This window comes from Chionomys nivalis, chromosome 14 (genome assembly GCF_950005125.1).
Source record: "Chionomys nivalis chromosome 14, mChiNiv1.1, whole genome shotgun sequence".
In the NCBI taxonomy this organism is placed as follows: domain Eukaryota; kingdom Metazoa; phylum Chordata; class Mammalia; order Rodentia; family Cricetidae; genus Chionomys; species Chionomys nivalis.
Genome location: NC_080099.1, coordinates 24,154,132 through 24,166,583, shown reverse-complemented (window position 1 = coordinate 24,166,583; position 12,452 = coordinate 24,154,132). Strand labels below are relative to the sequence as shown.

At 46.7% G+C, this 12,452-nt stretch overlaps 1 protein-coding gene across 2 annotated transcripts in view; it reads left to right on the top strand.

Annotated features, from left to right (window-relative positions):
* Positions 1 to 11,761, top strand: part of Pde6a (phosphodiesterase 6A) — a 59,615-nt gene extending 47,854 nt beyond the window's left edge. For both annotated transcript variants that reach the window (XM_057788723.1, XM_057788722.1), the window contains 5 exons: positions 5,495 to 5,558; positions 5,787 to 5,861; positions 7,775 to 7,858; positions 9,370 to 9,517; positions 11,272 to 11,761. In XM_057788723.1, the coding sequence (XP_057644706.1) occupies positions 5,495 to 5,558; positions 5,787 to 5,861; positions 7,775 to 7,858; positions 9,370 to 9,517; positions 11,272 to 11,348 (448 nt within the window). In that variant the 3' untranslated portion in view covers positions 11,349 to 11,761. The remainder of the gene's footprint in view (positions 1 to 5,494; positions 5,559 to 5,786; positions 5,862 to 7,774; positions 7,859 to 9,369; positions 9,518 to 11,271) is intronic.
* Positions 11,762 to 12,452: the final 691 nt, after the last annotated feature.

The window sequence follows — 12,452 nt, the reverse complement described above, 5'->3', positions numbered from 1 at the left end:
TCTGGATTGCTGGCCACATGGAGGTCTTGTGTGGCCTAAGGGGCCTTCCTACTCCCAACCCTTCCATGCTTTTCTTTCATCTGTTTCTCAGTTGTTTAACACACAGCAAATATAAGCAAATTGCTTCCCTGAGTTTTGCGAGCTGACCCTGCAAATTATTGATCCTGGAGGGAGGTTACGGGTGTCTCCACACCTGGTTTAGACTAAAACAGACAGAAAAGTGGCTAATGTTGGATAGACTTCCAAAGTGAAGGCCTTCTGTGAGACCCGACTGTTAAGTCTGAGGAATCAGGGCTAACTCTAGGTGGTAAGTAACTGACTTGAATTGTGAGAGAGGAAAATTCTGAGATGCCCTAAAGTTAGTTAGAAGGTGGGGGGTGGGGTGGGATGAGAGATAGAGAGGAGAGATGATGAGATGCTATTTGGCTAATAATTTAGTCCAGACCAACAAAAAACAAACAAATAGAAAAACCAAACTTCACCTTCCTAAATGTACGGTGAGGCCTTGTCTCTAAGGCACAAGAGGCAAAAGCCACCACAATGCTGTCACAAGTCCGCTTCGGACCCCAATCATCTGAGAAAGAACAAGCCGTTCTCTTATGCATTATTCTCCTATTCCAGACCTACTGGCTCCTCTGCACTGTAGGTTATTGTGCCTTCTTCCCCCAAAACTCAGGTACCGTGGATATCTTCTAACCACTCCCACCCTGCAGCTGCAACTGCGAGATTTTGTTCCAGGATCTGGCCCTTTATTTTTCTGGCATCTATAATGGCTCCATAAACCATTATTTACAAGATCCCTTGGACTGTAGAGTTTGAGTTCAACCTAAAGAAAACCCCAGCACTGTCTTCCGGTACTTTGATCGTCTTGGAGGTGCTTATGTTGTGAGCTTCCTGCGGTATGAGACCTGCACCAAACCCCTTGCTGTGTCCTGAGCCACATCATTGTGTCAGACCCCGCCTAGCTCTTTTTTGTGTTGCTCTCTACTTATTTAATCGAAGGATGTCCCACCAGCTCTTGAGCAAGGGTGCGACTTCCCATTCCTTATCAAGCCTTTTCTGTCTTAATTCAGTTTCATTCTTGATTGTGACCCAACCAGGAGTTGGGAGCCCTCAGCATCCTCAGGGCTGGCCTGTAGGGCCTGCTGCCTGATTTCATAGGCCTTCTGACCTAAGAATAGCTAATTACTTTTTTGGCTTTGTTTTTTGAAACAGACTCTCTATATACCCCTGACTATCCTGAAACTCTCACTATGTAGATCAAGCTGGCCTTGAACTCACAGAGATTTGTCTTTCCAGACTTCCCGAGGGATTAAAGATGTGTGCCACCAAGCCTGGAACTAATTGCATTTTAAGCGGTTGGGTGAATTCTTTAAAGGTAACATTTCACAACAAATAAAAAGAAATTAAAGCGTCCATGTCCATAAATAAGATTTTCTCCAGTTATGGAGAGTCATTTTCTGACTTTATGGGTTGTGGCTTCTTTTGCCTTTATGGTATCTTCCTCCATAAAAATCAATCATTACGTTAGTTAGCAAATAAATAAAAATTACATTTTATGACTTTATTGGTAGAAAGATAATCTTAGAAAATTTGTTATGATTTCATTTTTAATTCTGGCTTTATTGATTGGTTTATGAGGCTCTCTCCATAGCCCAGGCTGGCCTGGAAGTCACAGCAATCCTCCTGCCCCAGTCTCTCAGAGTACCAGGTTTAGAGGCATGAATCACCATATCTGCCTTTCGTCTGTCAAAAGCATGTAAAATTAAGGTATTTTCATAAGTTTCCAGAAATATGTGTGCCTTTGGCATTCTGCTGAACAGATAGATAAGTTGACCTGGCCTTTTAATATGTCTGGTTGCTTCTACTTTGCTGACGGAGTTGAGCAGATAAAATCGAGATAGTGTCCTCTGCAGAACCCAATCATTTGCCAGGACCTTTACACAAAGTTTATCAGCACTTGGCACAACATTTTACAAAGGAGGAAAGAAAGTGCCCAAGAGACAGAAAAGTGACTTACCTGGCGACAAGCTATGTGACCCCAGGATGGTAGCCCCAGAGAAAGGATCTGCTCCTGCGTATCCACCCATCCCCATACTGCTGCAAGGCCTCCCAGGAGGTGTCAGTGCCAGCATCCTGCAAAGTTCTGGAGACTGAAGACTGGAATGCTCTCTCCTGAAAGTCAGTCAGAGGGCAGGAAGAAGGCCTCTGCCCTCACAGTTAAGTTCTGGAGGGACCAGGTAAAAAGCAAGCTGAGCTCTCCCTGCAGCTGCCCTCCTGCATGGTAATTTGATAAGGTGATGGCAATCAGTGCTCTTACAAAACCCTGCTTTGTGCTCATCATAATACCTCTCAGGAGGAAGATTATGACCGTATGAGATGACTGAGTTCCTTTGATACACAACCTGGTATGACCGTCACACACTGAGGTTTACACACTCAGTTGAGAGACTTTAGGCATCTTGTTCTGGCCATTGCAAGTCAAGCGAAGATGGAAGGGCGGGATTCTGCTGAGTCTGATTCCAAGCCCTTCAGAGGCTAAGGTGTGGGGTTCCTGAGGCCTCAGATCCTCCTGCCCTCTTCTTGTGCACACATCCTCTTTCACTCCGTTCCACCTCCACACCTCCCTGGGCATTTTCTTGACGATTTCTCCTACTTTGTGCCCATCCCCACAATGGTTTCCTTCCTGAGATCTCTGAAAGAAAACACGAAACTGATGGAGTCTCTCTTCCTTCAAATCTTCCTGTCCTCTCTCTAGACCGGTTTCTTTTTGTAGCCTTGGTTATCCTGGAACTCCCTTGGTAGGCCAGGCTAACCTCAGACTTAAGAGACCTGCCCGCCTCTGCCTCCTGAGTGCAGGGACTAAAGGTGTGCGCCACCATGCCCAGCTCGATTTGGCTTCTCTTAACAAGGCTCCCAAGGGTTCCCTGAGGATCTCCCTCCCATGCCCCAGCCTTCCGAATGTACCAGGATTCCTGTTAGCAGGATTCTTGTGCCCGGTGTTCCCTCTGCCTTCTTTACCTAACCTCATCTGACATTGTTCACTGAAGACCCTACTTTCTAATACTGTTACGTGGATTTAGGGGCATTAGCATTTGGCCCATACCAGAGAGTTCCTATGCACTCCTCCTGGCCCAGCTCTCCTACCATATCTTAGGTGACCCAGGCAGCACTAGTTGCTCTCACTTTTAGGCACTCCTCTCCCCTTCTTGTCTTCTTCGGTGCCTTGGACCCTACTGTCTTACTCACCGTTTTGGCACGTGAATGCTCTTCTCTGTGTTCCTCCAGTGACCATGAGCCTCTCCATCTCCATGCCTTGTACAGCACCTGGGACTCTAGGACACATCTGGCAGGAGGGGAGGGGATGACCGCAACACCATCTTTAGGGCATAAGGTCTAGATAGGCTATTCTGGGGCTACGTGGCCTTCTTCCAGTCCATGAACATACCAAGTCTGCCTATAAAACATGTGGACGTGTTTCCCAGCCTCCGGGTGCGTGTTTCCACACGACACTTCAGCCAAGTAAAGCAAATATCTTGTCCTCTCCCGAAGCCACACCTGTGGTTTTAACCTGGGGACAATGACAAGGACCAGGAGGTGGTAACTCTTGCGTGCACAGCTGACCCTTTACTTGCCCAATCTGTTGACTAAGAAGATTTGCGTGTGTCCACACCTAACATTAAACACAGGGCACGCATTCCGAGGTTACTACCAAGCATGAAGGTGTTTCTATGAAACATACGCATTTCTGAAAGTCTATCCACTTAAGACTTACCTACTAAAAGTCACATTACATAATTAAAGAGTTTATTTAAACTTGTTAATGTTTTATGAGTGACCAAAGAGGCCTCCTAGACCAGCTGATGTAAAATGTTCCATATACAGATGATTAGTTATAATCAGGTTACAGAGAGAGCCCAGACAACAGTAAAGATCTTATCACGCAAGCACAAAAACCCAAGTTCAGATCCCCAGCACTCATGTTAAAAAGGAAAAAAAAGCACTGGATTATAACTGTAATCCCAGATTTGGGGAGACAGAGACAGGAGGATCCCTCAGACTTTCTGACCAGCCAGTGTAGCTGAATTAAGCTCCAGGTTCAGCAAGAGACCCTATCTGAAAAAGAAAGAAAGAGAAAGGAAGGAAGGAAGGAAGGAAGGAAGGAAGGAAGCAGAAAAGCAACTGGAGAAGACATCTGACCTTGGACTCTGTCTTACACACACACACACACGCACCTGCAGACGCACATACATGTGTATACACAAACAAGTATAAACTCACACACTCAAAATAAAGAAAATGTAAAAATAAGGAAAGTTATCCTTAAAAAAAAAATTCTGAGCTGAAAACTTGGTTCAGGTCCAGCCTTTCTCCACTGTTCGTTCCCCTCCAGTCCCTGCCCATGGGTCTCACTGAATCAGGCTGAGCTCTGCTTTCTGTGCTTCATCTGTGCCAGACATGGCTCTAGGCAAGCCCCTTTCTCCTCTCTTCTGTAGCTCCTTCCTGCAACACAGCTCTGAGAAGATGACTTTATACTCTGAGCTTTTAGCCGTCCCTTCTCCCCCCACCCCCCACCCCACACACTTACAATCCAACATGAACTTTAACCTCAAAGCCTGGGACAGATCACTGTGAAATATTCTCTCCCTTTGTGGCCCCTGTTCTTCCCTGTCCCAGTCCTTCTCTACTGTACCCACTGTGTAGGGATTCACACCTGCCTTCCCATCAATGTGAGACATGGCTACTCACTGAACCTGGGGTTCTCGGTTGGCTAGCCCACTGGCCGATGAACCCCAGGGGTCCTCCTGTCTCCCTGCTCCCTTGCCTCCAGGTGTGGGTTATAGGGGTATCTCACCACACCTGACTTTGTGTATGGGTGCTGGGGATCAAACCTCAGGTCCTTACGCTTGCCAGACAAACATTTGCGATTGAGCCGTCTCTGTAGCCTGACACCCTTTTTACTTTGGGAAATAAACTATCAATCTGTGCGTGTTAAGCAATGCCAGATGGGAAGTGGTGTTTGTGTGTCCGGCAAAGTGCAGACTCATCCTGTCTTTCTGTAAGATGATGGAGTCACTCAGGACAAGGTCCAGCCTGAGAAATCAGTTTATATAATATAGGGTAAACGTAGAGCAGGGTCCAGCCTGATCTCAACAGTAATAGATGCCCAGTATGTTCACTGCACATACACACCATATCTGGGTGCTACAGGCTGCCATTCAAGTTCATTATCTCATTTAGTCTTGTGTCTACTCTATAATAGAGGCACCACGATCATTACAGATAAGAAGAGAGGATTAGGGAGGTGAACCCGATGGCAAATCTCTGATTATATACAGAGACAGGATTCAACTCCAGCTACAGGGAGGGGAGTGAGCCCAAAATGGTGATGTTACCTACTGGGAAGGGGGCAGAGGAAAGTGGGGGACACTGAGTTCGTCGGCATCTGTAGCTTTAAATGGCTTTGGAGTGACAGAGAGTATCCTGTGCTCAGGGCCATGATGATGACCGCCTGTGACCTCTCAGCCATCACCAAGCCCTGGGAGGTACAAAGCAAGGTATGGACGCTTTCTGTCCTGGCAGAGAGGGGGCTCGGTTTGCTGACCACAGTTAACGAAGCTGGACCCTTTTAGCCCAGCTCCACTCTCTTGGTCTCTCCAGTGACAGATAGGAGTACCAGGGAAGGGGTGGGCTTCCCCTTTTGCTGAGCTTGAAATACTAGTGAGTTGGGAATCGGGGTAGGAGGGTTTGGGTTCTGCATATATGATGGGGTCCATCTGTTGCAGGTAGCTCTGCTGGTGGCTGCTGAATTCTGGGAGCAAGGTGACCTGGAGCGCACGGTGCTGCAGCAAAATCCCATTGTGAGTAGAGAGGGGGCGTCAGCCAGTACAATTTCTTGCCAACCCAGAGACGTGATTAATGACACAGGGCTGTGGCCTTACCTCTGGATATCTTTCACCAGCATAGTGGTTTTCTGAGATAGTACATGGTTCGTAGGCTGCGTTCAACCTCATTTCTTGAGAACAGAATGGGGGCCAGAAATGCATGCGCTAGCTACCATTACTCACCCGCCTGCAGTTGGAGGGCCTTGCTGTCAACATGTGGGTCCTTAGCGCCCTCAGGTAATTGGAGCTTCGCCAGTGGACACCAAACTGATTGCTCTTGATACAGGGGTGTAGGGACCACGTACCCTGACTCTGTTCTAGCTGCACAGAACCAGCTAGCGGAAGCCTATCTATCTGAGAATTTATCTTACCACTGAGAGCTGATTTGACTAGGTCAGTCAGCTGGCTTCTGGCAGTTAGGAACTGTCTCCAAAGGGTGGAGTTCTGAAGAAGGCCTGGGGAGGATGAGTAAAAAAGACAAAACATGGATGGGAGACAGATTGAACTCTGAGAGTGCCAAGGGTGTGTGGGTCACTGTATCAGCCCTCAGCAGCAGTCCAGGGAGAAGGAAAGGCAGGTGGAACACAGAGAGTGTGGAAAGGGGCGCTAAGAACCCCAAAGATTTGTTGTCTTCTCTGTGCTCTCTTTGCTTGCCTTGCCTTATCTCAGGCAGATGTTTAGGACCAGGGCAAAAAGCAGCCACCCTCTTTGCCAAAATATCATTAAGAATGGCATCTAGACCACTTACTAATCTTCTCCTCTGAAACTCCTTGAACTGTCATAATGTACATTGCTCTCGGCACCACCGTCTCCTTTGTTTCTTTTAATATTTTACAATGAAGACTGAATAGTTAGCGATCTCTCTGTACCATTAGCCAGAGTCAACAATTAACAAAACTTGCCATTCTTGTTTTACCTACTCTGCCCAATGCTCCCTCCACCCCTTTACTTTGGACTGGGATATTTTTATGGGAATCCCAGACTCGGCTATTTCTTCCTAAACACTTCATCTCTAAGAGAGAAGATTTGATTGCAGAAACAAAACAAAACCATAGCTAGAGCCACCACCATTTCATCCTTCCTTACAACACCAACAGCAATACTTTACCAGTGGCTCATTCCCAGTCTCTGCTCATTTTCTCAGATGAGGAAAAAGAATTCTGTTGATTTGTCCAAATCAGAATCCAGACAGTGAGGCTCCAACTCTGAAGCCTCACAGAGGCAGCAACAGGCTGCCCTAGCCTTCCTTTCTTCCTCCCCCCTCTTCTCTCCCTCTCCCTTCCTCTCCCTAATTCTCCTCTTCCTCTCTCCCTCCCCCTACCTCTTTCCACCTCCATATCATTGTTAAAGACAGTAGGTGTTTGTGTAGTATTTCCCACACTCTGGCTTAGTCACTTGTATTCGGTGTGCTCATTAACACAGTCCCCTATATATTCTATATTTTCTCCAAATTGCTAGTCAAATCTGGAAGCTTGGTAAGTTTAGAATTTTATTTTATTATTTCTGACATAGAGTCTCACACATCGAAGGTTGACCTTAGACTCACTATGTATCTAGTAGGATGACCTTGAATTTGTGATTATAGGCTTGTACTACCATTCCTTTTTTTTTTTTTTTTTTTTTTTTTTTTTTTTTTTTGATTTTTCGAGATAGGGTTTCTCTGTAGCTTTGGAGCCTGACCTGGAACTAGCTCTTGTAGACTAGGCCGGCCTCGAACTCAAAAAGATCTGCCTGCCTCTGCTTCCCAAGTGCTGGGATTAAAGGCGTGCGCCACCACTGCCCAGCTACCATTTCTATTTTTGTGTGTTTGTTTTTAGCAAGAATGTTTTTTAGATTGTGTGGATCCCTACTATTGCCCCATGTCATTAACTCTTTCTCTCCCATGACAGCCCATGATGGACAGAAACAAGGCAGATGAGCTCCCCAAACTTCAAGTTGGCTTCATTGACTTTGTGTGCACCTTCGTCTATAAGGTAGGCTTCCTAGAGTCCAGTGGACAGAAAGGATAATGAACCCTGGCAAGCGTGTGACACTTGGTAGGAAAATTTTTACCTCCAGTGGCACTTGGTTCTCAGGACAACTCTAGAGAGGGAGATGGCAGGTACTTTTGGCTGAAACCTGGAGCTTGGTTCCTCCTACTTGCTCAATAAATACTCACAAGACAAATGGCTAAGCATGCTTTTATGGACACAATGTCATTTTTCTGTTGGCCACATTATATACAAGAAGAGAGAGGTCAGAAAAGAGAAGCATCTCTGGAGCCACTTATGCAGCAGGACTGGAGCTGGGGCACCTACCACCCAGGCCAGGGCTTTCTACAGTATGAGCTGTAGTTCCTTTATAAGGAAGAAGAACAAATAATCCCAGAGGGGCCAAGTATCTCTCTTGTTGTACAGACCAAGTAGGGCCTTCTGGTCAACCAGACAGCATGGCTGATGCTCACACTGCCAGCAGCAGTGTTATGAATGGGGATGCTGGGCTTCATGTTACTGACTTAATCCCAGCTACTCTTGGGTAGATGCTGCTTCTGCTCTACTATCTAGATGAAAATGAGCTTTGGCAGTGACCGTTCCACATTGCTTCTGGTAGAGCCTAGACCACAGCTTAGGCATCTCTGGGCACAGTAGACTTTGACTGGCCCCTGCTGCAATGGACCTTCCTCAGCTCAGCAAACCTACTTTGCCAGTCTGCAATCCATTCTCTCACCTACAAATGCAGCAGTGATGAGACATCTCTCATGGGGTTGGGAGTGGAGGGACTCAAGAGACCTAAGGAAATAAATTGCCCCACAGATTGCAGTGTGCTGTGCCCAAGGCGTTATTCAACCCCTAGAGTTGCAGGAGCTTGTATGAAATATCTCAATAACCCAGTTCCACTCAGTGAATATTTATGAAGTATTTGTACGTTCCAGACCTTAGTTCTGCTAAGCCAGAACCAACCAAGGGGATGAGGCAGCCAGCGTTCCTCCATCTCTAGGTGTCATCCTCTGGAAGAGGCAGGCAGAGGGAATCATTGTAAGGAAGTGGAAGTTGATTAGAGAAGACTTTGAGGACATCCAATGAGGACTCGGTTTACCTAGGGTGGTTAGAAAAGGTTTCCCTGAGGAAGTGTTAGGGAAGTAGGAAGCTCAAGGGAAAGAGGAAGGGTAGAGTGTTCTAGAAAGAGAACAGTTGTGGGAAGTCATGAAGTGAGACTTGGGGTGCCTGGAGCTTCTGGATGGCAAAAGGATAGAGATCAGGGAATGGCACAAAAAGACTTACATTTCACCCTGAAGGAATGGCCATGAGGAAGGCTTCAAACAGGGGAAGGAGGAGCTCCCTAGTGTCAGTAGGTATGAGGGGTAGCTTACACCAGAGCCAGGCAGAATGTACCCCACTTTGAGCTAGGGTCCTAGAGCAATGCCCCTGCTTTATAGTCTTGCTCTCTCTCTGTCTCTCGCTTCCTCAGTCCCTTTCACTGTCTCTCCCACTCGTCTCCTTACCAGGAATTCTCCCGTTTTCATGAGGAAATTACACCCATGCTGGATGGGATAACCAACAACCGCAAGGAATGGAAGGCACTGGCTGACGAGTACGAGGCCAAGATGAAGGCGCTGGAGGAAGAGAAGCAGAAGCAGGAGGCGCCCAAGCAAGGTGTGCAGAAGGGGCAAGGTGGAGTCTTGGCCAGGCACACAGTCAGCGTGCAGCCCATCTGGGTCTGCACTGTTGTCTCTGTTCTATGTGGGAGGGTACTGAGGCTGCTGGAGGCAAAGTATGATGATCAAACCACGCAGTCAGATGCGTGGCAGAATCTGGTCCCTAGAGAGAGGTTGAGGGATGCTAGGATCCACAGTAGAATGTAAGGCAGACTCTGATTCTAAGCCTGCAGACGTTTTTGCCTAGAATTTTCAGTTCGAAGGAATTCTAAAAGCTGACTTTACAGCTGCTTGTTTATTTGAATCCTAGCTTTGCCACCATGAGGTTTGGCTTGTATATTACTAGTGAAATACGGCTGAGCATAGGAACATATGCTTGTAATCCCCGCAGAAACAAGAGACCTTGCCTCAGTAGGTGGAAGGGAAGAACTGACTCCCGAAAGTGGTCCTCTGACCACCACATGGGCTGTGGCATGTGTACCCTCCAACTAATAAATGCATCCAAAGGAAGGGAGATATAGAGAGACAGAGAGACAGCTAGACCTTGTGTGCCAGAAGAGAAGTTAGTCAGGGTGGAGCAGAGACATCAAGAAACCAGAACATACAACTGACCCTAGCTTCAAATGGAATTTGTCTGTCCCAGCTCCCCTCACAAGGTACCATCTCCCCCACCCCCCGGCTTGGCTTGCCATTTCTTTGTCTGTGTGTTCTACTTCCTCATAGGACTTGGCTTCTTGTTCCTGTCACACAATGTCTGATTGCCTGAGCACATGACCCTCTGTTCTCTGCATAGACACTGTCGGTCCCCAGTTCTTCTATGGGTAGGCTGGGGGTGATTTAAAAAGAACAGTTTCAAAGACTGGGGACACCCTTGCTATCTCTCCAGGGTGTCTTATATAACACTGCCCCCATGAGTGGGTTTAGCTATTGCAAAAACTGTGTTTATATAAACAAAGGGCCCTACAGTTTTTCCTTTTTAAAAAGAGCAGGGCTGGGAATTCATCATGTTGACCCCCAAACTCTTTTATGATTTTTGTCCTTTTTGTTCTTTGGTTTTGTTTGAGACAAGGTCTCACACTGTAGCCCAGCCTGGACCTTTCTGTGTAAACCAGTCTGTCGTTGAATTTAGGGCAATGTTCTGGTCTCTGCCTCCTGAGTGCAGGAATTAAAGGTGTGATCCACCACACCCAGTACAAATAGTGTCTTACAGAGTGGTGACCATAGGGGACACTGATTCAAGGAAACAGACTCTAAATGAATGAAAACTAAGCAAGTGCTTTGTCCCTGAGCTATGCCTCTAGCCCAGGAGCTTGTCCTTAAAATATGAATTTGCTGTACACGTTTTAAAGTTGGGATACCCCAGATGTAAATGAAACAAAACAAAAACAGATTGCCAACAGTAGTATACAACAGATTGCCAATTTCTTTTTAAAACATTCAGATCTGGCCACACCAGTAGACATGTCTCCATGATAGTGGCTGAAACTAAACAGTAACTTCTCCCTTGGTGTCGTCTCCCCTATGTCAGTTCCCATACCTCCCTGTGTCACACAGGCATCCGAGCCAAGGTTGCCATGTGTCACCCTGGGCTACTTCTCAGTGGGGAAGCACTTCTGGTTTCCCTGCTTCTCCTGACCTCACCCCCACCCCCACAGTCTGCTCAGGCCAAGCCTTGAGCTTCATCCAAACAGGTCAAAGGCACATTTGCTGCAGCTCCCTCTGACCTGCCTTGTGCTTTCCTGTCCTGCACAGCTGCTTCCGGGAACCAGGCAGGAGGAAACTCCAACCCAGGGGGCACACCTACATCCAAGTCCTGTTGCATCCAGTAGCTGAGGGCACGGCTGGAAGGTGGCACAGCCCTCAAGAAGGAAGAGACCACCCAGGCCAGTGGAAAGCCATATATCTTCTTGGAAAGTTAAAGAATCAGGAGTTGAGAACTGATGGGAAATACAGCAGGCATCTATATCATCAAGAGGTTTTAGACATTGTTTTTGTTGCTGTTTTGTCTTTATGTTTTGTTTTGGACAGGAACTTGCTGTGTAACCCTAGTGGTCCTGGAACTCACTCTGTAGACCAAGCTGTCTTTGAACTCACAGAGACCACCTGCCTCTGCCTCGTAGTGTGGGGATTAAAGGCATGTACCACCATGCCTGGTTTAGAGATTGTTTTTTAATCTTGAAATGTCTATTGAGTTTAGCCCTCTATTCCAGACTTCATATACTGACTTACTTTATTTTGTGTTCTTATAATGCTTTAATTCATGTAAGTTCTTATAATTTAGTGTTTTATCATAATTTTTTTGCTAATTTTCAAAAATAGAGAATTATACCTCAAATATAATAAGTTTATGGAAACTTAACCCCAGATTTGAACATCAAGCTGTGGTTAGATTTGTTTTATGTGTTTTTACATTCATTTCCAAATTTCCCCCCTCCCTTCTTCCTTTCTTCCTGGATCCCACCATGTAGCCCAGGTTTGCTTTAAACTCTCAGCCTTCCTACCTGGAAGACTTTGAGGCACCTTAGCACTACTGCACCCCCCTTCCTGGGAACCAGGCCTTTAGCATTAGGAGGCACCTTAGCACTACTGCACCCCCCTTCCTGGGAACCAGGCCTTTAGCATTAGGAGGCACCTTAGCACTACTGCACCTCCCCCCACCCCCGGGAACCAGGACCCTGGTAACCAACCATGCGTGCACGGGAGCTTTGAGTCCTTCCCATCGCCATTGTAGTCTTTCTTCTATAGACCCGGACCCTGGCACTGGGGTGAGACGACCTGCAGGCGTTCCTCCTTGTAACCGCCATAGCATTGATCAAGTAGAGTAAGCTGACCGTTAAATGAACTAGTCAAAATAGTTGACAAATGATTTTTGGACTTTCCCTTTGACTCTGTACTACCCCCTCCCTGATTTTGTGGTTTTTTTTCTTTAAAAG